Consider the following 19,380-nt stretch of genomic DNA (forward strand, 5'->3'; position numbering starts at 1 on the left):
TGTTATTTTTGTTATTGTTTTGTTTTCCTTTTAAAACAAACAAATAAAAAGGTAATACAAAAATATCCCAAAATTTCTTTTTTTTTTTTCCTTCCATTTTCTTAGCCAATGGTTTGACTTACTCAAACTTCCTTCTTTGAAGACAAATGGAACAGGCAACATAACACTCCAATTGTTGTCTTTTTTTCCTCTTTTGAAGAAAAAAATTAATGATAAATATAAATATTAAATATATTTTATTACATTTATTAAATATATTTTTATTTATTTTCTCAAAACACACTCAAATATAATTTAAAATACTTTAAATTTGTTACTAAGAAGAAATAAAAAAAAACTAATTTGTTGGAGAGTTTTAAATGGACCTTGATTGTTCTTCATCTCTGTTTTGAATCCGAAATCCGAAAAACACTCTATGACTTTTCTCCTACTAAAACCAAATTTCTTTCCATAAATATTGTAAATAAACCAAACTCTAGGGTTGAGACTGATAAACATCAAATTGGTGGATCATGAGCGGTGCTTTATCAAATAAGATGGAGAATGAGGTACCTAAAAGACAATGTAAAAATAAGGTTTTTGAGCAGTTGTAGGACATATTCCCGGAAGGGGTCTTATGTGATGTTGGATTGTTGGCATCACCACTGATGTGATTGGAAGGCAACTGTGTCAATTGAATCTGCAAGTTCGAATGCTAGGCCGTCATTTAATTCAACAAATGATGTTACCATCAATGGTTACGCCTCATCGAAGATGTTTAAGATTAGGAGTTTGCCTCATCGACCTTTGACAATGTTTGAGATCATTCGAGTCTATTGAGTTCAGATGAAAAAATAGACTCTTCCTTCATAGTTCCTTGAGGCAATTTCAAATTTGAATTTGAATTTGAAATCCAAATCAAATTATGAACATACATATTTCCGTTACGTTAAGTTACAATAAGTAATTAAATCCTATTGAAATGCTTGAGTAAAAATTGGAGGCAAATGAAAAGATTAAATTTTCAATTATATTGAGAGTAGTTTTAGGAGTATTTCCAATTATATTTTATAAGTTTGTGAGGGTAGTTTTAATTCGAATAAGATATCAAAATCAAGTAAGTTGAGAGTAGTTTTAAGTTTGATTATTTTCAATTATTTTAATATGTTTGTGATGAGAGTTTCAATCTGATTATAAAATCAAAATCAAGTTATCCACATTATAGATTTTTATTATATTAAGTAATTAAAATCCTAAATTAAAGCTAATGACAAGGTTGATGAAATAGAAGTTGAAGATGAAAAGATTAAACATTTAGGTTGATTATTAGTATTAATAAAGGTATTTTTGGAAATAAAAAGGTTAAAAACACCTCGTACTATACTAGAGATTGAGTACGAATTGATTTGATGAGGATATTTATGACATAAATTAGAAATCGGCCCAGTTACAGCCCAATAGTTCAAAATTGGGTCGGTCCATACTCAGCCCATAATTAGCTGAATGAACGTAGCCCTAATTTTTGTTTGGGCAAAAGCACCCTGTCATCCCTTTCTCCACAGGTCTACGTTTCGGTCGACATCACTTCTCCGGAGTTCGACGGAAGCATTTAATCGTTCCTCTGCGTATTGATTGATATCTCAGTTCAAGGTACTGTTCCAATTTCTTTTCCCAGTTCAATTAATCGACTTCTACGTTAGATACAATCGTTTGGATGCTGAGAAAATAATGAGAAACTTAAAAGGGAATTTTAAATCGTAAATTTTTCACCGTCTAGGGTTCGGGAATGCATAAAACTTCACTTCACTTAAAACACATAAGACACTTAGGCTCGCTTGATTTGAGATTTTTATTTTTTTTGTTTCTGATTTTTGGTAGCCAAAAGGAGTGAGAGATAACATAGTAATCAAAATATGGTTTTCTTTTGTATTTCTATATTTTCCTGGTAACCAAACAGATGGTGGATTGCACTAAAAGTGCTTTATAAGTTGGATATGCTATTGCTGGAAGTTTGTAATTTTAGAGTTTCTCATTGAACACCCGTGGAACTAAAGTATGAAAAAAGGCAATTAAAATTTTGAATCGTGTAATTTTCTCCAACGATGATTCGGCAATACCAGCTTTTTTTTTCTTTTTCTTTCTCGAAGCAAAAGATGAGAAATAAGTTTTTGTTGTTGTTTTTTTATTGCTCCATTTTCTTGGAAACAAAATAGAGGGGCTAGGGTTTCCTTTTGAATGCTTTTAACCTGTCAATTCTGTTGAAAATTTTGAATTTTAGGATTTCTTTTCTGGGCAATTTAAGTTAGAATTTTTTAGAAAATTAATTGTCTGGGAATATTAGCTTATGCAATTATATATAAAAATGATTTGACTTGAATAAATATTCTCTGGTTTTACCATCCCAATGTAAATGGAAGCCGTCAGATGAAAAGAGAGGGCAATTAAAATATAAAAAAAAAAGTACACTTTTTTTTTTATAGAAATACGAGAGTGTTTTTGGAAGTAGTTTTAGAAAATATTTATAATCTTTTTAACACTATAATCATAAAAAATTTTAAGTATTAAAAATATTAGAAATATTTTCTAAAATTTTTGTCAAATTGACTTTTAATCTTTTTATTTAGTTGGAGTTTTAATTACTTGATTAACGAAAATCATTTCTAAACTTATCATTACAAATTTAAAAGATAATTTAAAATTTAATATTTTTAATACTACTAGTCAACTTAAATAGGAATTTAAAGAATTATGTTTTGGGGTAGATGGGGGCTCAAATTAACAAAAGGTCCATATAACTCTTCAAATTGAGTTGAAGGATATGAAATAGTAATGGACAAATATATCCTTTAAAAACACATATAAAATATTTTATAAAATTAAGTTAAATAAAAATTTTTCAATAATTTTTTTTCAAAAATACTAAATTAAATAAAAGTAGGTTTCAAAAATATAAAATTAAATAATTTTTTTTTTCAAAAATATTAAATTAAATAAAATTATTTTTCAGAAATATTAAATTAAATAAAATTATTTTTTAGAAATATTAAATTAAATAAAATTATTTTTTAAAAATATTAAATTACATAAAAGTATTTTTTTTAAATATTAAATTAAATAAAAATATTTAAAAAAATATTTAATTTAATATATTTTAAAATATTAAATTAAATAAAAGTATTTTTAAAAAATATTAAATTAAATAAAAGTATTTTTAAAAAATATTAAATTATATAAAAGTATTTTTTTAAAATATTTAAATTAAATTAGATATTTCAAAAATATTTTTTTTTCTCAAAATTAGCAAAGGACATTTTTGGAAATGCTGAACGATAATATCCTTCAACTCAATTTTCATACTTTCATTGGGTCTTGGGCTCAATTTAGAGAGTTATATGAACCTTTTGTTAATTTGGGGGTCCATCTACCCCCAAAACATAATTCTCCCAATTTAAAATTGAATCTTTTCCATACTCATAATCAATTTTAATGAGAATTTAATCTTTTTATTTCGTTAGGGTTAATGGAAGTCGGTCCTGAAATTGTTATCATAAACCTAAAATATAATGAAGTGACATTCAATTTAAGGTTTTAATTACTTGACTTAATGGAAATATGAATGTTCATAACTTCATTTTGATTTATATCCAAATTCAATACTTTATTTTAATTTTATATTCAAATTCAATCCTAAAACCGCTCTCAAGATTCTATAAAGAAAAAGGTTAATATTTGTGGGAAACTTCTCAAACTGGACATTCATCTTTGGCACAACAATCTGACATCCCTCTCTAGCACTACTGATCTATCCTTCATCCTATTTGATGAACTACCCTATGATTTATTATTCTCAATAATTAATTTTGGTTTATTTATAATATGTATTTAATACTTATATTTATTATTAATTTTTTCTTTTTATCCTGACTTATCTTTCATTTCTTCAATGAAATAAATTGATATTTTTTATAAAAAAAATTACATGAAGAATAGTGAATATAGATAATTATTGAATAAAAAGTTTCACAATTCATTTATATTATTTATTTAAACAAATTTAAATTTTATTAAGAAAATTACAACATTATTTTAAATATATTAAAATTTTGATATAAAATTTGCCAAAATAATGAATTTTTTTTTTATTATTGAGATTTTAATTCTTTTGATTTTTCTAAATATTTTTAAAATAAAACTTATATTTTTTTGATTAATTGAATAATTTGATATATTATACATTTTTCTTTGATATGAAATTATTTAATTTAATTTGGATTCTACTTTTTATCTTTAGAAACAAAAAATAATAATAAGTTTTACAAAAATATATAATGGTTTTTAAAAGCGAATTAAAAATATAATTTTGAACAATATAATACAAGTTAATATTTTTTCCATAAGAATTTTAAAATTTAATATAAATTTTTTATAATTTTTTTATTTTTTATTTTTAAAAAAGTGTATAAAAACCAATTATTCATATTTTTATTTACTCTTCATTTTTTTCATTCTAAAAATGTCTTGTTATAAATTTTATTTTCTTTAAAACCATACTATTAGTATAATTAACGGTATAAAAATTTATCATTAAAATTTTGAAAACTTTATAAATTTCTCATTCATTATAAATTTTTTTTTTTTAAAGTTTAAAATTTTTAATCTTTCTTTTGTCATTTTATATTATTTTCAAAATTTTCACTTTAGCTCTTCTCATGAGTTTTGTTTGACAATCTATTAGTTTGAGAATTTTATTTTTTTTAAAGATTTTTTTTAATCCACAATTTTTTTGCTCAAATTAATTCATTTTTGCTTTTATTAAAATGCACTTATATGAAAAGAAAAAAATTATTTAAACATATATAAAATAATTAACACAATTTCTTTTTTATTTTTTATTTTTTATTTTTATAAATTTAGTGTAAAAGATATATATGTTATGAGACTGTATTTATTTTTTTAATCTAAGAAAATTGGTTAACAAAATAATTTTATTATCATAAGAGTTGATACCCAAATTTGGTATCATGTTTAAGTGTTTAACATAATTATTTGATTTTGAATATTTATTTGATTTTTATATAAGTCTTAAAAGAATAACTTCAATTCACAAGTACTAATTCTTTTTTGGGACCTTTTTCATATTCTTTCTCGGGCTTTGACATGTGTACATTTATTAGTAAAAATGAAATTAAAGACACCTAAAATAATTTTTTTTTATGTATTTAACACCTATGGTAAAAAATAGGGTGAAATAAATGAGTAGGCGCTTGTTTGGTGAAACAAAGCCCTAGGCCACCTGCCAGAAACAAAGCCCTAGGACGAAGAAGATCAACGGGCTCACCTTCAGGTAAGGATGAAAATATCGGTAACTTGATTTTACGGATATCGGAAAAATATTAACGGATATTTTGAAAAAAATTTTGATAGACAAAAAATGGATTAAAATTCATAAAAATATAAAAAATACTTCATAACAATGTAATTAAAAGTACAATAGATAATTTAAAATTATTTTATTGAATAATTTGATATATGTATTATATGATTTATAATATTAGATGTAATTATATTACGTAGGTCGATAAAAAATGTAAATTTTGTAATTATACATTTATTATCAAATTTTATGAAAAAATTGATTTCATTAAATATCAATAATTTATATATATTAACTTGATTTCATTAAATACCAATAATTTATACATATTATCACCATGGATTGAAAAATCGGAAAATGTCGCCGATATTTCGTCGAAATATCGGTTATCGGGCGGCATGGAAACGATAAACGGCACCGATTATCGATCGACGGAAAAATCGGCCAAAAATCGACAAAATCGCCGATATATCGGCGAAATATCGGTGAAGCACCGAAAAATCGGAGAAAAATCGCGATATTTCCTACCAGTCCAGCCCGCGCAGTTGTGTTTTTCAGCCTGGCTCAAAAATCGTGGATTTAGGGTTCGTGAAATTTAAATCCAATGGCACAACAGCAAAGAGACCCCTAAAACAGATCCAGAAAACACAGGGAGCAAAAGAAAAGCAATTTTTTTGGTTTTCTTTGGGAGTTTTGAATGGATTTTCTCGGAAATCAAACGAGGATGAATTTTCCCAGAAATCGAATGGGGATGGATTTTCTTGGGAATCAAACGGGGGTTGCAAAAAAAAAATTAATAATAACATGATTAGATTAGTACCTGCGAGGATTGAGATTTGAGAGTAGCAGAGGAAAATAGGGCTTTTTAGGGATTCTCTCGCTGGAAGACACCTTCAGAAAAGGGTTCTTGATGCCCGAGAGAGAAGTGGGTGCCTTTTTTATTTTTTATTTATTTTTAGATTTAGGGGAGATAAAAAAATAAAAAATAAAAAATAAAAAAAACATGAGAACAATTTTCTATAAATAATTATTAATTTTCAACTTTTATTTGGATTATTAAATAAATTTATATTAATAAAAAAAGTTGTTATCACATTTTTTAATAAATTTTAAAAATTAAATCTCAAATAAGATATTTTATATAAATTAATTTAATTTATCATTTAAAATATAATAAAATATGTAAAAAAATCATGAGAACAATTTTCCACTCTCTATATAAATAATTATTAATTATCAACCTTTATTTTTATTATTAAATAAATTAATATTAATAGAAAAAGTTATTATCACATATTTTTAATAAAATTTTAAAAATTAAATCTCAAATAAGATATTTTATATAAATTAATTTAATTTTTCATTTAAAATATAATAAAATATGTTTTAATAAAAATATTTTAAAAATTTTAAAATAAATACTGTCTTCAACAAGATGAACTCCCTTCATCTAATAATATATTGAAACTACATCGATATCTTTCTTAGTATAAGGACTATTGCAATCTCATATTTCTTAACTCAATTTTAACTTTATACACTTTCAAAATTCATATATATTATTTTTAAAATTCAAATATCGAATCTACCAATATATCTCTATTTACGATATTTTTCTTCTTAATTATATATATATCAATTACACTTACAAGATAACTTTAAAATGTGTATTCTTACTTATGTTATCATTTTTTGAAGTTTTTTCAAGCATTCCTATTAATTTTAAATAATTTTCACTCCATCGATATTTATGAAAAAATATCCACCGATATTTCTCCGATATTTCCGATATATCCGTAAAATTGAAGTACCGATATATCCGTAAAAACCGATATTTCAATCCTTGATTATCACATAGCTTTTGTTTCAATTTGAATAGTTGGATGACATCCGAGTTCAATTTGGACCATTACACGGGAGTCATGATTTGTTTCCATTTTTTTTTTTTTTATCTCTATTAAATCTAAAAAATCAAAAGGCCACCAACTTCTCTCACTCGGGCATCAAAAAGCCCTTTGCTGAAGACCCACTTCTCTCACTCGGCCATCAAAAAGCCCTGGCTGAAGCTGCCCTCCGGACGAGAGAATCGGCCCCACTTTCCTCTTTCACTCTCAATCCTCGTAGGTTCTAATCTAATCTTTTATTACTTTTTTTTTTGCAACGCCCGTTTGATTCCCAAGAAAATCCATCCCCCATTCGATTTCCGGGAAAATTCATTCTCGTTTGATTTCCGAGAAAATCCATGCAAAACCCCCAAGGAAAACCAAAAAAATTGCTTTTTTTTTTGCTCCCTGTGTTTTCTGGATCTGTTCTAGGGTCGCTTTTGTGCCATTGGATTTAAATTTCACGAACCCCAAATCCACGATTTTTGAGCCAGGCTGAAAAACACAACCTTTGCCTGCAAATCATGATCAGATTACCAAGGAACATCTCATGTTTTTTTAGAAAAAAGAAAAAAAATTTGGACAGATTTTGTATCCTGTGCGCGGGCTGGACTGGTAGGAAATAGCGGGAAATTTCCCGAAAAATCGGCGATACAAACCGAAATTTCGCCGATAAAATTGCAGCGGCCGGCATATTTTTGAAGATTTCGCCGATTTTTCGCTTGCAGCCGTTTTTCGGCGATTTTAACCGAAATTTGGCGAAATTTATCCCGTCGACATTTCGCCCCCCTCTTTCGTATCGCCGGCCAACGAAACCCGAAATTTCGGTGAAAAAAATGGAAACTTTCATCCATGCGCTCGGGTATTTTTCCTTTGCGTTCTCTATCAGATCTTTTTTTTTTTTTTCCTCTTTGCTCTTCTGTTTGGTTGGAGAGAAATTGAAGGAAAAAGGTGAAGAAGAAAATTACAAGTTATGGGTTCTGCTTCTTATAGTTTTCTAGGATGTGGAATTCCGTTACAAGTTATGGTTTCTGCATCTTATAGTTTTCTAGGATATGGAGTTCCACTTACTTCGACGTTTCGCCCCACATTTCTGAGCAAGAACACGGTGGCTATATCCCGTTTTGTTGCTAAGAAAGTGTGAGGAAAGAAATTGATTTCAGAAACTATAGAAAAGAAGTCAAGAACATTCTTACGAGATTTGGGGGTTGTAGTTTGGTAGAAGAACTAACTTCCAAATCATGGTTATGTGTTGTTGTCATTTCTGTATGTTGAGATGGTGCTTTATTGTCTGATGTTTATTTTATCCTATTTTATTTTTCTTGTGTGTCTGTTTTTGTTTTTGGAAATGAGCGTCTCTGTTTTAGAATTGTTTGCTTTGAAATTTTAAGGTCAAAAGACTATAACTCATCTGGTTTTGCTAAGGTTGTAGAAGTTAGGTATAGAGGTTGGAGAATTTGGAAGTTATGGAGAACAGATTAGAGAAAGAAGAAAATCAAGGTAACTTCTAGGGTTTTAGGGAATTACTTCTAAGAGAAAATTTTGGGCGAAGATCCTGTGGAGAAGATTGAAGAATGACTAACTATGTACTGTTGGTAGCAAGAAAAGCTAAGGTGGTGTTTGTTTTTTTACTAAAATTTAAATAGAACTTAATTTAACTCTAATTATAACTTAATAGTATTAAGTATTAAGTTGTTTGTTTTTTTCGAGTGTGGGGTGTGAGGGTTGGGGGTTAGAAGTATGAATTAGCTAACTCTTTAGATTAAGAAAAAAACTACATATTTAACTTTTTCTAGTCAATTAAAAATATTGGTAAAAATGTTAAAAGTTTAATTTTTTTTTTCTTTTTTTAAAACAAACAGTTGGAATCTAAAAGTAAATTGCATTCAACATTAACTTAAAAAAGACAAACACCACCTAAGACTTGGACCAACTAGATCAATTAAAAACTATTGGACATGGGTGAACCCGACCAACCTTCAGGCAAGTCTGGAACTGGATATGAAAAATGTACCCCTGAAACAAAAACTTTAAAGACTATTGAAACTAATGACAAGGCTCAAAATGCTTTGAATTCCTCAAGTAAGTTATAGGTAACATTCATGCGAAATAACTGTTTTTGTTGTAGAATCGGTTTTCCTCCTCTTGGAGTATTCCTCCAAGTATACTGATCTACCCACATCAAGCTTCTGATAATTGCCTTTTGATTTCTCAAACAATAGCCTCTTCTAGCAGGGTCGTCTCTATTGTCTCTCTTGAATGTGCTTACTCAGGCACTCAATTTGAACTTGTAAAATGAAAAGTTTAAAGTGGAAAATAAATAAAATGAATTTAATTTTATAGGTTATAACTCGAACCTCATAAATAATAAATAGGTGAATTTATCATGAAGGTGAATTTATTAATGATTGTTATAGATAAATAATAAAGGTGAAATATATGGGAAAGTAGGCGATGTATATGCATAGAAGAACAAAGTCTATAAACTTTTACTACTTATAATATGTATCTTAGGATAATTAGATTTGTGTTATTTTAGGTTGCTTGAATAGCCAAGTCAACTCAAATTTATTTTGGCTAGTATTTTTCTGCAGAAGCTCTATTTAAATTACAAATTGGTATAAATTGGGTTGAGTTGGGTCCATATGTATAACACAACCCATTCTTGGGCCAACATCCTAAACTCTTGACCCACTTGTTCATCTTATGGGATACAGAAAGAAATGAAAGATGGCTAGGGTTTATCTGTCTCCGAAATTCCTCTTGTGAGCTAACTTACTCCACCTATGCTAGTGCCATCTCCTCCCCTTCAACTCTGGTGCCAGTGCTTGTTCACTGCTGTAGATTTTCTTGCAATCGGACTCATTGAATTATTCAAAGTTCTGAGTGTGGGTTTCCGGAGGAAGATTGGTTTCTCTTCTTCTTTTCCTCTCCTTTCTTTTCAGAACTGATCTATTGGGCATATTCTAAGCTTGGTAGTTAGTTATTGTTCTTAATGAGGAGGTAGCCTTTTGGAACCCAAGTTTGTGTGAGGTTTGGAAATATGAGAGAGGTGGTTAGAGTTGGAATGTTGTTCTATGGTGGGATTGTTGTAATGTTGTTTACCTCTTACTTAGATTCACTATTTATGTATTGATAGTTAAACAACATTGAATATGAGGACTTTTGGCCTTCAAAATCTTAATAAGTGGGTTTACGTAGTGGTCATGCCTCTATTCTACACATATATCTGATTCCCATTTATCAAGCTTAAGATACCATGCTCCCATGGATTTATTTGATTTGGAACCAAAGAGAAAATCGGTCATAACATGGTTGACACAAAAGCATAAGACACTTTAACTTGAGTTTATGTTTCTCCTCCTATCTTTTTACAATTAGCCTAGGAGTTTGTTTGGATCTTGACTATGGAAAAAGGTTTTAGAAGGAAAATCAAATTCTTTTGTTGGAAATGAGAAACGAAAAAAAATGTGATGGAAATTAGGGGGAAGCTTGTACCAAATTTAAGAACTTTCAATTTCCTGTTTAAATAAGTGAGGAAAATTGAGGATATAGGTGAAGAAAATTTATTCGGCTAAAAGTTGAGTCTTATTTCTTTGGCCTTTTTCTTTCGTTTCCTTTTATGATTGCCCTTGGTATCTTTCAGAGTTGTTGAAATCAATCATAGCCCAACTATAATATGGGTCATCATCATTTAATGTTTCTTATCACATTCCACTCTATATCCGTAGTTATGATGTACTAGATCATAAATAATTAATACAATTGGCCATTCTTCCTGTCCTATACTATTTAGCATATTGTATATCTATTCTTATGATGTCTAAGAAGTAAGAACTAATATTTTGGTATCTTTTATGTCACTTCAAACATACTGATTAAAAAGCTATAGCTCAAGATAATTTCATCAATTGGTTGGGGACTTTGCGAAAGGCTTTTGTTTTTTAAGCCCCTTGCTCTTTTCCTTTGCCACTTGGCATACTTTGTATACAACCTATGTACATTGTTATGTGTTTTTTTAGGCAATTATTATATATTTTTGCTTGCCTATAAAAAAAAAAAAGGCAGCTAGAGCTGGTTCTTTTCATGGCTCTTCCTATCATTTGTTTAGTTTTAAAAATATTGATAGGCATTATTGAGTTCGGGGATAAACTAACCATATTCAGGCCATCCTTTAAATAAAAGGGATGCATGTCACTGAACTTTCTCCTTTTATCAAGTATTTTGCTTGTATTGTTCAAATTAATGATACCCTCTGAAGGAAATGGATGCTTCTACCAAAAAACAAAATTAAAGTCTGGTTGTTCCCTAGAAAATAATTCAATTTCCTCTCTCTCCTGTAGTTCTGAGAAAAGAGAAATATTTCTTAGAAGTCAGAGCAAAGGGTATTAGAAGGCTGGTGCTTGATCAAAGGTATGCATATTGATCTGAGAACTAAATCTGGGTTATGTATCTAATTCCCTTTCTTTTTCTCAATTTTTAATATGAAACTACACTCTATACTTGTCAAAGTGTAATTAATAGAAACAAATAAATGAGGAAAAAAAGCATAAGAGGTTTTTGAGCTCTTATATACTCTATTTTCAATCTAGCAGAACAAGGCCAATAAGCAAACAGGGGTGTTCATCTGAAAAATAGAACACACAGCAAGAGACAAAGACAGAGAAATGGGGCACACCAGCAATGATCTTCTGCACTTGGAGCATAAGGCCTCTTCTTCTTCATCCCTAGGTTCTCTTTTTCTCTTCTGTCATATTTTTTTTTTGTTTTCTCCTTTTTATTTTTTGGTTGTTAATGGTGGCATCTATATGGAAATTACCTTTTTCTACGTGTCTATGCTGCAGAATCCACACTTCTTGTTTGCAAGAATGGGTCAGAGTCCAAGTTGCAGAAACCTAATCACCCTAAGGGAAAACCCATCACTACCCCAGTGCCTTCAAGCCAAGGTAACTTTGTTCTCTCTCTCTCTCCCTCCCTCCCTCTCTCTCTCTCTCTCTCTCTCTCTCTCTCTCTCTCTCTCTCTCTCTTTATTTTTTAATTCTTGTGAATTTTTTTTAGGATATTTCTGTATTTGTTTTTTGTTTTGTTTTCTGTTTGTTTAGCTGCAAACTGTTTTCATGGTTTTTTTTTTCTTCTACATATAATGCATTTTATGGTGTGCAAAGATAGTTGCTCCTTTTCCCATGCATCATGAACAAATACTCATCGGACTTAGAACTTTTTATTTTTTTATTTTTTTAAGGAAAATATTAAATTCCTTATTTTTTTTAGAAGATATCAGAATGAAGAGGGTGGCTTGGCTCCTGTGAATTGGGGTCTTGAAATTGGATTGGGTGCTCAAGTTCCAATTACCCAGTTTGATGGCTTTGTACACCATTGTTTTTGGAAGCTTAAGTTACATAGACAATTGTTCTTTAGTGAAAGCTAGATTTCCCTGCTCCACTGAACTGGAATTCCAAATTAAATCCAATTTTTTCAGAATTTGCACTGAATGCAGTAATTTTATCGGAATTTGTTTGTACATGTGCAATTGGTTATGGAAACAAGTATGTTGGTTCCCTTTTTTCTTCCCATAGTGAACAAAAACTTAGAAGAAACTTCCTCATGTTTTGTAATATATATATATATATATACATATGTTATAATTTTTGGATAGGTAAATAATATAAAATTAAAAAAGAGCCTAATGAAAAGGGGGTGCACTGAGCACTCGTGTACATAGGAGGTCCATAGAGAGCACCAAGAGGAAAAAGGGAAGGCAACTGTAAAAATGAAGCTACAGGGTTTATACCCTAGCCTGCACCCAATCAATCAATGAACTCCAATGAAGATGGTATAGAAAACTTTCATCCGATTAAGGAAATTTTTCATGAAAATGTTTTGCATTGATGAATTTTCTTTTGTCGCAATTTGAACCTCTTCTAAGTAGCCATTTATTTTACATTTTTTTTTCTTTTTTAACCTTTTATATTAATTGGAACCTCTTTGGAGAATATTCTTGCTTAGAAATTATTTGTATGGCATCGAATGGAAATGCAATATGTCCAAAGATGTCATTGTTATTCTCTGTTTTCTTCAATGGAAAAGCTTGTTTGGAATTAGGAAGAAGACATTAAGATGAATTGGACTTCCAATATTTGTAAGTTTGTTTAGACTTAGGATAACAGACCACCTCATCTAAGATTGTTGTTGTCCTTGAGTTAAAAACTTAAAATTGTCATGGGATGGTGTTTTTAAGTGAATGAAAAAGGGCTTAGTGGATAGAACAACCTTTATCTTTAACAAAGACGAGGGGTCTAATTGATTCTTAGTGTTCTCTCAAGTTATCAACTTTTGATGTGACTTTTAAAAATTCCAGTGTTGGTGGCTAATACAACTGTAGTTCCAGTAATGTAACATTATTATGGAGATTAAACTCCTGATTTGTTTGGTTTGTTATATGTAGAAATCCCAAGGCAATTGGATTCCTGTCTTTGTGTGTGTGTTGTAAATTCGAAACTACAATTCATTGCAATTAGCATGTTAATACCATGTATAATGTGCTAATTTACCTCCTTTTTAATATGCTTTTTGCTTGTTAATGCTTACTCTTTAAGAACCTATGTAAGCGTGTTCTTGTGGGGATTGGGTGTGTAAGCATGGTTGGCTGCAGGTGGGGCGTCTGTGTATGTGCCAGCTGATGATCTTGTAATTTCTCGTTGCTCCTTTATGGTTCTCATGTTTTGTGGGATCTTTGTATTCGGCACCTCTCCCCCTAGCTCATGGCTCCATTAGCCCCCATCTCATCTTTCTTGTGTTCCACAGCCTCTACAATAGGATACTCCTTAGGCATGACTTCATTAAACTTGACTTCATAAAACTTTCAGTTAGATATATGGGTTGTATACTGTTGCTATTCATCAATAATGTTATTCTTGGCAAATAATATGCTACTCTGTTTTAGTTGGTTCGATGTGAGTTAGTGTTTTAAAAAGCTATTGAGGCTATGCAAATTAGCCTTGAGGCTATAGTCTCAATTAAGCTCAAGCCTCACCTAGTCGAGGCTCAACTCAAGCCTCACCTAGTCGAGGCTCAACTCAAGCCTCATGGGCTATAGCCTCAAATATTCGAAGGGTTTTTGGTCATTGTGGGCTTTTGATATATTTATATATATATATATATTTTCTAATAGGGCTAGGCCTCAATATTCAATGAGTTCTAATGAGTTATATTGCCAACTATGATTTTGTTGGCTTTTGATATAGATTTCTTGAGTTTTGTATCAGGTTCCCTCTTGGTTAAACTTTTTGAAAAATAAGAACTTAGTTGACTTCCAATTAACCTTTTAAATGGAATGGAAAAAGAGAGTTTGAGAAGCAAGAATAGAGAAATTGGTACGAATTAAAGAAAAAACGAAAAAAGAATAGTAGGATTGTTGACTGTCCTAGTGTGTTTGTGTGTGTATTATTTTATCATTGATAGATAGGAAAAAAATAATGAAGATTGGGTGGATATTAACACTAATAGGGATAATATAGCAATTAGATATGATTATAATATCCCTTGGAGGGTCCTACTAGTGATGGTGACAGTAATGTTAAAAATTATTTGATGAAACTATGAGAGAAGGTAAAATGTTTGAAGAGAAAAAATAAACTAAATTAGAAACTATTAACAAAATAATGAAGAAGAAGATTGAGTGGATAATATAGCATTTAGATATGATTATATCCCTTGGAGAGGATCTTACTAGAGATAGTGGTTAGTGACAGTAACGTTGAAAATTATTTGATGAAACTATGAGAAAGGATCAAATATTAGAGGAGAGAAAAAAGGAACTAAATTAGAAGCTATTAACGATGACAAATAAATAAGTTTATTATAAAGTTTATGCTTTTTTTATTTTTCATTTTTCTTGTGATTTTATGAGCAAGTTTCTGTTTTTTAGTAATTTTTTTATTATTTATTTGTTTAAGTTGAGGCTTGCGCCTTGTTCTGCTTTGAGGCTTACGCCCTGCCTTACTTGGGCAAAACACTTGAAGACCACCTTTAGCTTTTTAAAACATTGATGTGAGTGTAAAATTTTGTTTCATTTTGATTCATAGGAAATAAATGTTAACCATTCTACTTTTTATGTACAGAAAAGAGGTCCATTTTGTAAGAAGATACTTTAGATTATTATTTTATTATTAACTAACAAAAACTTTGTGATTAAATTAGACTTCCTTGATTTTTGGATTGCTTTTGTTAGCTGTTTAATATTTTTAGTATAGAGTTCCCTTTTTCTTTCTTTTCTTTTCTTTTTTTCTTTAATTTTTATTTGAAGGGTTTCTAACCTCTATGAGAAGTGAAAGGGAGGATAAGTATATTTCTTCTCTTAGTATTTTAATTTCATCTTCATGCCTAAAACCTAGAACTAGGGGTGTACAAAAAACCAAGTGATCCAGAAAAACTACCCGAACTGATTAAGTTTTACATGGTTTTTCATAATTTCAGTTTTATAAGCTTAATACCAAATTGGACCGGTTTGGTCTACAGTTTCCTATTCCAAAATTTGGAAGTAAACTGAACCACAAAGACAATTATTTATATACTCATATGGATACCTGTCTTATATTGGCTTCCCTATGATGTAATTTTTCATGGTTTGAAATATTAATTTTTATGATTTGAAATATTAATTTTTATGATTCTTCATACTTTTGAACAAACTGGGATGATGTGTGTTATAATAATGTGAATTTAGTTGTGTTAGTGTAACTATAGAGCTTAGTTGTTTCTCATGTGGGTTGTAGTAGAATGATATGAATAGAGCCTAAGGTTTTTTTATCATGTTGCAATAGTATATTATTAATGTTTTTTGCCCTGCATGCTCAATTTTAGCCATGTTGGGTTTTATCCCAAGCAAACAGAAATAGCCGATTTAGTCAGTCATTGTTCATAAATTGAATCAAATTGATAAGTTCTCTCATATTTGGTTAGTTTAGTTCTATGTGCATCCAAAGTAACTAGATCGGATTAGTTAGATTTTCATGCTCAAAACAGAACCAGTCAAAGGATGCATAACCTACCAAGAACTTAATTGTTGCAATTTATTTATTATTAAAAATTTAGGAAACTTCTTTTTTTTATTTTATCTCATTTTTAATAATTGATTTTTAATGACCTTCATATATAGCTTAGTTTCTAGATTTTTGAAGTTTTTAAACAATTGGTTAGGCTTGAGGGTCTTCAAGTCAGCCCAGTATTTGTATTTTTGGAACAGGATGTCAACTGGGACCATCTAATAGTGTGTTCTCTACTGTGAACATCCATCATGGATGCTACTCCTCAATCTTTGCTTTGTAAGTGTCATTTGGTTGAGATGTACGAAAGCTAACATGGTTATGCTATTTTCTGATTGAATTTTCTCCCCTTTCTTTTAGAAGTATTTAAAGTTTGAATCTCAAAACAATGAGGTGAGGACAAAAAAGTTTATCTTGTTTGGTCAAAATTATGAAGAGAAAATATGATGGAATTAGGGAGAATTTTACATATACAATTTAAACACTTTTGAACTCTCTGTTCAAATATGCGAGGAAAATTGAGTGGAGAGATGAAAAATAAAAAACAAAAATGTTGTGCTCAGACTTGCATTTTATTTTCCTTAGCCTTTTCTTTGCTTTCTTTTTCCCCTCTCTTTTTTCCCTCAGATGTGATAACAAAACATGGCCCAATTATGAAATCTTTCATCATCATTATTTAGAAGTTCTTATTGTTGTGATTGATATTTAGTTTTGGAGTGATCATCTAGTTGTGGGCTCTATGTTATCTCAAACATACCATGTCTGTTGTTCTTGATGTACAAGAACTAAAATCATTAATATAGTTGACTTTTTTTCCTGGTTTCTTTAGTATTTAGCACATGCTATATCTTTAATTATGATCTCAAAGAACAAATAGTTTGATACCTTCTAATATCATGGGCATTGATGGCTAATTTTTGGTTGGGACTTGGGAGGATAAAATGACATTCAGGGTATATTGATGAAGGGAAAGTGGTAGGATGCATGACACTTACATTTTACTTAGCATTTCTGTATTGTTATCAAAATTACCAACAATCTTTGAGGGAAATTGATGCTTCTACCCAAAAAAAGAAAAAAAAAAAAAGGATTTATAGAATATGCTTTTCCCCAGAATTTGATGCCCAATTTCCTCACTTTACTGCAGTTCTGGGAAAAGTGAAAGATTTCCTAGGAGTCATATCAGAAGCTAATAAAAAGCTGGAGCTTGATGCAAAGGTATGCATATGAATCTGATGAGGAAAAAGTAAATTGTGTGCATTCATGTTCTCTTTATTTCTAAGATTATAATGTAAATGTAGGACAATTCCGGTAAGGACTATGATATTGAGGTGCTCACGGGGAATGAATCTGAATACATTGAAATGGTATATGAAATTTGTTTCGTCTTTGCTTTATTTTGTTTGTTTGTTTGTTTGTTTTTTAGACTAACTAGCAGCTAATGGGTTGTAATTGTTGGATGCATCCAATTACAGGATTTGATGCTGGGTATTGCTGATCTGCAGACTCCTGAGGCTGTGGCAGCAGCTAAATCTTCTATTGCAGGTTTTCAACCAGTGGCTCCTCTAGCTGGTTGCAGTAGTGGAACAGAATCTGAAGATAGCTCTGATTATGATGATAGTGATAATGACGATGATGAGGACAGCGATGATGATAAAAATGATAACAAAAATAATAATAAAGCATGCTCTGTTGTGAAACATAAAAGATCAAAGTCTGCTCATGGGGATTCTTCCATGGAAGTGCCCCAAAAAAATGGGGGTTCAAAAAAGCGGCCAAAGATTGTTGAGCTCTCGTGAGAATCTTAATTAGAAATAGGACAGTGAAATCTACTCATGGGGATTGTTTTCTAGGAATGAGAGGGAAACCATCAGGATTATAAGGGTTGCAGCAAGCATGAAAGGCATTTCTCTGCAGGAAGGAGGGAGCTTTCTGAATGTCTGATGAGGCTGTAATTTATGCAGCGGTGGGATTTTTGCTTCTCCATTAATATCTATCAGGGCATATGCCATACTAGACAGCTAATGGAGAAAACAGTCCTGTGAGTACCCTTCAAATTTTGAATGTCATGGAAGCTTTGTGATTTTTTTATTCTACCAAATCTGTTGTCATTAAATTTTCTACATTTCAGTTTGGTAATTAAATTTTCCATTCCATTATATTCCCAATGCCTTCCCATATACCAGTTCATTGAGAGGTACAGAAATGTCTTTGTGCAGCCTCATTCTGGACTAATGTATGAAATTTGGACCAAGGCTAAAAATATGAGGAGATATACACAAAATCTGGGTGGATACATCAAGACCTGATATTTCTGGATTTTTTCATCATTTATTATGATTTTTGGTCTTTCCATCGATTTTTGATTGATATATCAGGATTGCCCCAATTTTTCGGCAGTCAAAGCTCAGTTGGTAGAGCTTTGCTCTTGTAATTGGGTTGTTGCAGTTACGTGTTGGACTTGTACCTGAATCAGTGGCTCACTTTTTTGAAGTAATGGGGAAGAGGACCAAAACGTGCCATTGAAAGACTTTAATGAGACAAAGGTGGGCTGTCAAGAGTGTAGAGGTAAGATGGGCAGTTGGTCAGATCTAGTATGAATTGTATATGGATAGTAGTTGGAATTGGTGACTCACCCAAGGTTCCCTCATTTCGAATCTTTGGGGTAGAGGATCAAGTTGGTCATTGCGAATAACTTGATGCATTATCTCCCTTCAATCCTTTAAGTGAAATGCAGCAAAAGAAAAGAAAATTCATGGATTGACCCATTGCCTCCACCTCAGAGGAACTACAAGATCACCCCAAGGGTACTTGTGGCATCTAGGGGTTGTGGACTCACCATAAAACCCTGTTCAATAAGTGGAACATCCGTTCTCAGGTTGGGCAATAAGGGTTAGAGAAGGGCGATCACTCATTCTTAAAGACCAAAGAGAGTAAAATCTGATTTTGCATTGCGACATGGGGACTAGAACTTTGTTCAATAAGTGGAACATCCGTTCCCATGTTGGGCAGTGGGCAGTAAGGGTTAGAGAGGGCAATCACTTATTCTCAAGACCAAAGAGCAAAATTTGATTTTGCATTACGACGCGGGGACTCAAAC

The 19,380-nt window shown here is 30.6% G+C and overlaps 1 protein-coding gene across 8 annotated transcripts; it reads left to right on the plus strand.

Annotated features, from left to right (window-relative positions):
- The first annotated feature begins 1,507 nt into the window (after nucleotides 1-1,507).
- LOC100259936 (uncharacterized) lies at nucleotides 1,508-18,439 on the plus strand. Of its 8 annotated transcripts, none has more exons than XM_010649710.3 (7): nucleotides 1,508-1,629; nucleotides 11,580-11,649; nucleotides 11,829-11,967; nucleotides 12,081-12,182; nucleotides 17,428-17,498; nucleotides 17,582-17,647; nucleotides 17,756-18,439. In XM_010649710.3, the coding sequence occupies exons 3-7, from the start codon at nucleotides 11,904-11,906 to the stop codon at nucleotides 18,077-18,079; spliced, it is 627 nt and encodes a 208-aa protein (XP_010648012.1). In that variant the 5' UTR covers nucleotides 1,508-1,629; nucleotides 11,580-11,649; nucleotides 11,829-11,903; the 3' UTR covers nucleotides 18,080-18,439. The 8 variants fall into 8 exon arrangements, with proteins under 8 accessions (XP_010648012.1, XP_002270465.1, XP_010648003.1 ...); XM_002270429.5 differs by having other exon boundaries at nucleotides 1,509-1,629; nucleotides 11,832-11,967; XM_010649701.3 differs by lacking the exon at nucleotides 1,508-1,629 and adding an exon at nucleotides 7,297-8,098 and having other exon boundaries at nucleotides 11,832-11,967.
- The last annotated feature ends 941 nt before the right edge of the window (nucleotides 18,440-19,380 follow it).

Source organism: Vitis vinifera, chromosome 3, assembly GCF_030704535.1.
Source record: "Vitis vinifera cultivar Pinot Noir 40024 chromosome 3, ASM3070453v1".
Lineage (NCBI taxonomy): Eukaryota > Viridiplantae > Streptophyta > Magnoliopsida > Vitales > Vitaceae > Vitis > Vitis vinifera.

What these genes read in the sequence shown, in the direction of transcription:
- LOC100259936 (XM_010649710.3), top strand. Translation starts at nt 11,904, where the DNA reads ATGGGGCACACCAGCAATGATCTTCTGCACTTGGAGCATAAGGCCTCT. An exon ending in CTCTTCTTCTTCATCCCTAG is followed by an intron (nt 11,968 to 12,080) that starts GTTCTCTTTTTC and finishes TCTATGCTGCAG; the next exon opens with AATCCACACTTCTTGTTTGC. An exon ending in CCCAGTGCCTTCAAGCCAAG is followed by an intron (nt 12,183 to 17,427) that starts GTAACTTTGTTC and finishes ACTTTACTGCAG; the next exon opens with TTCTGGGAAAAGTGAAAGAT.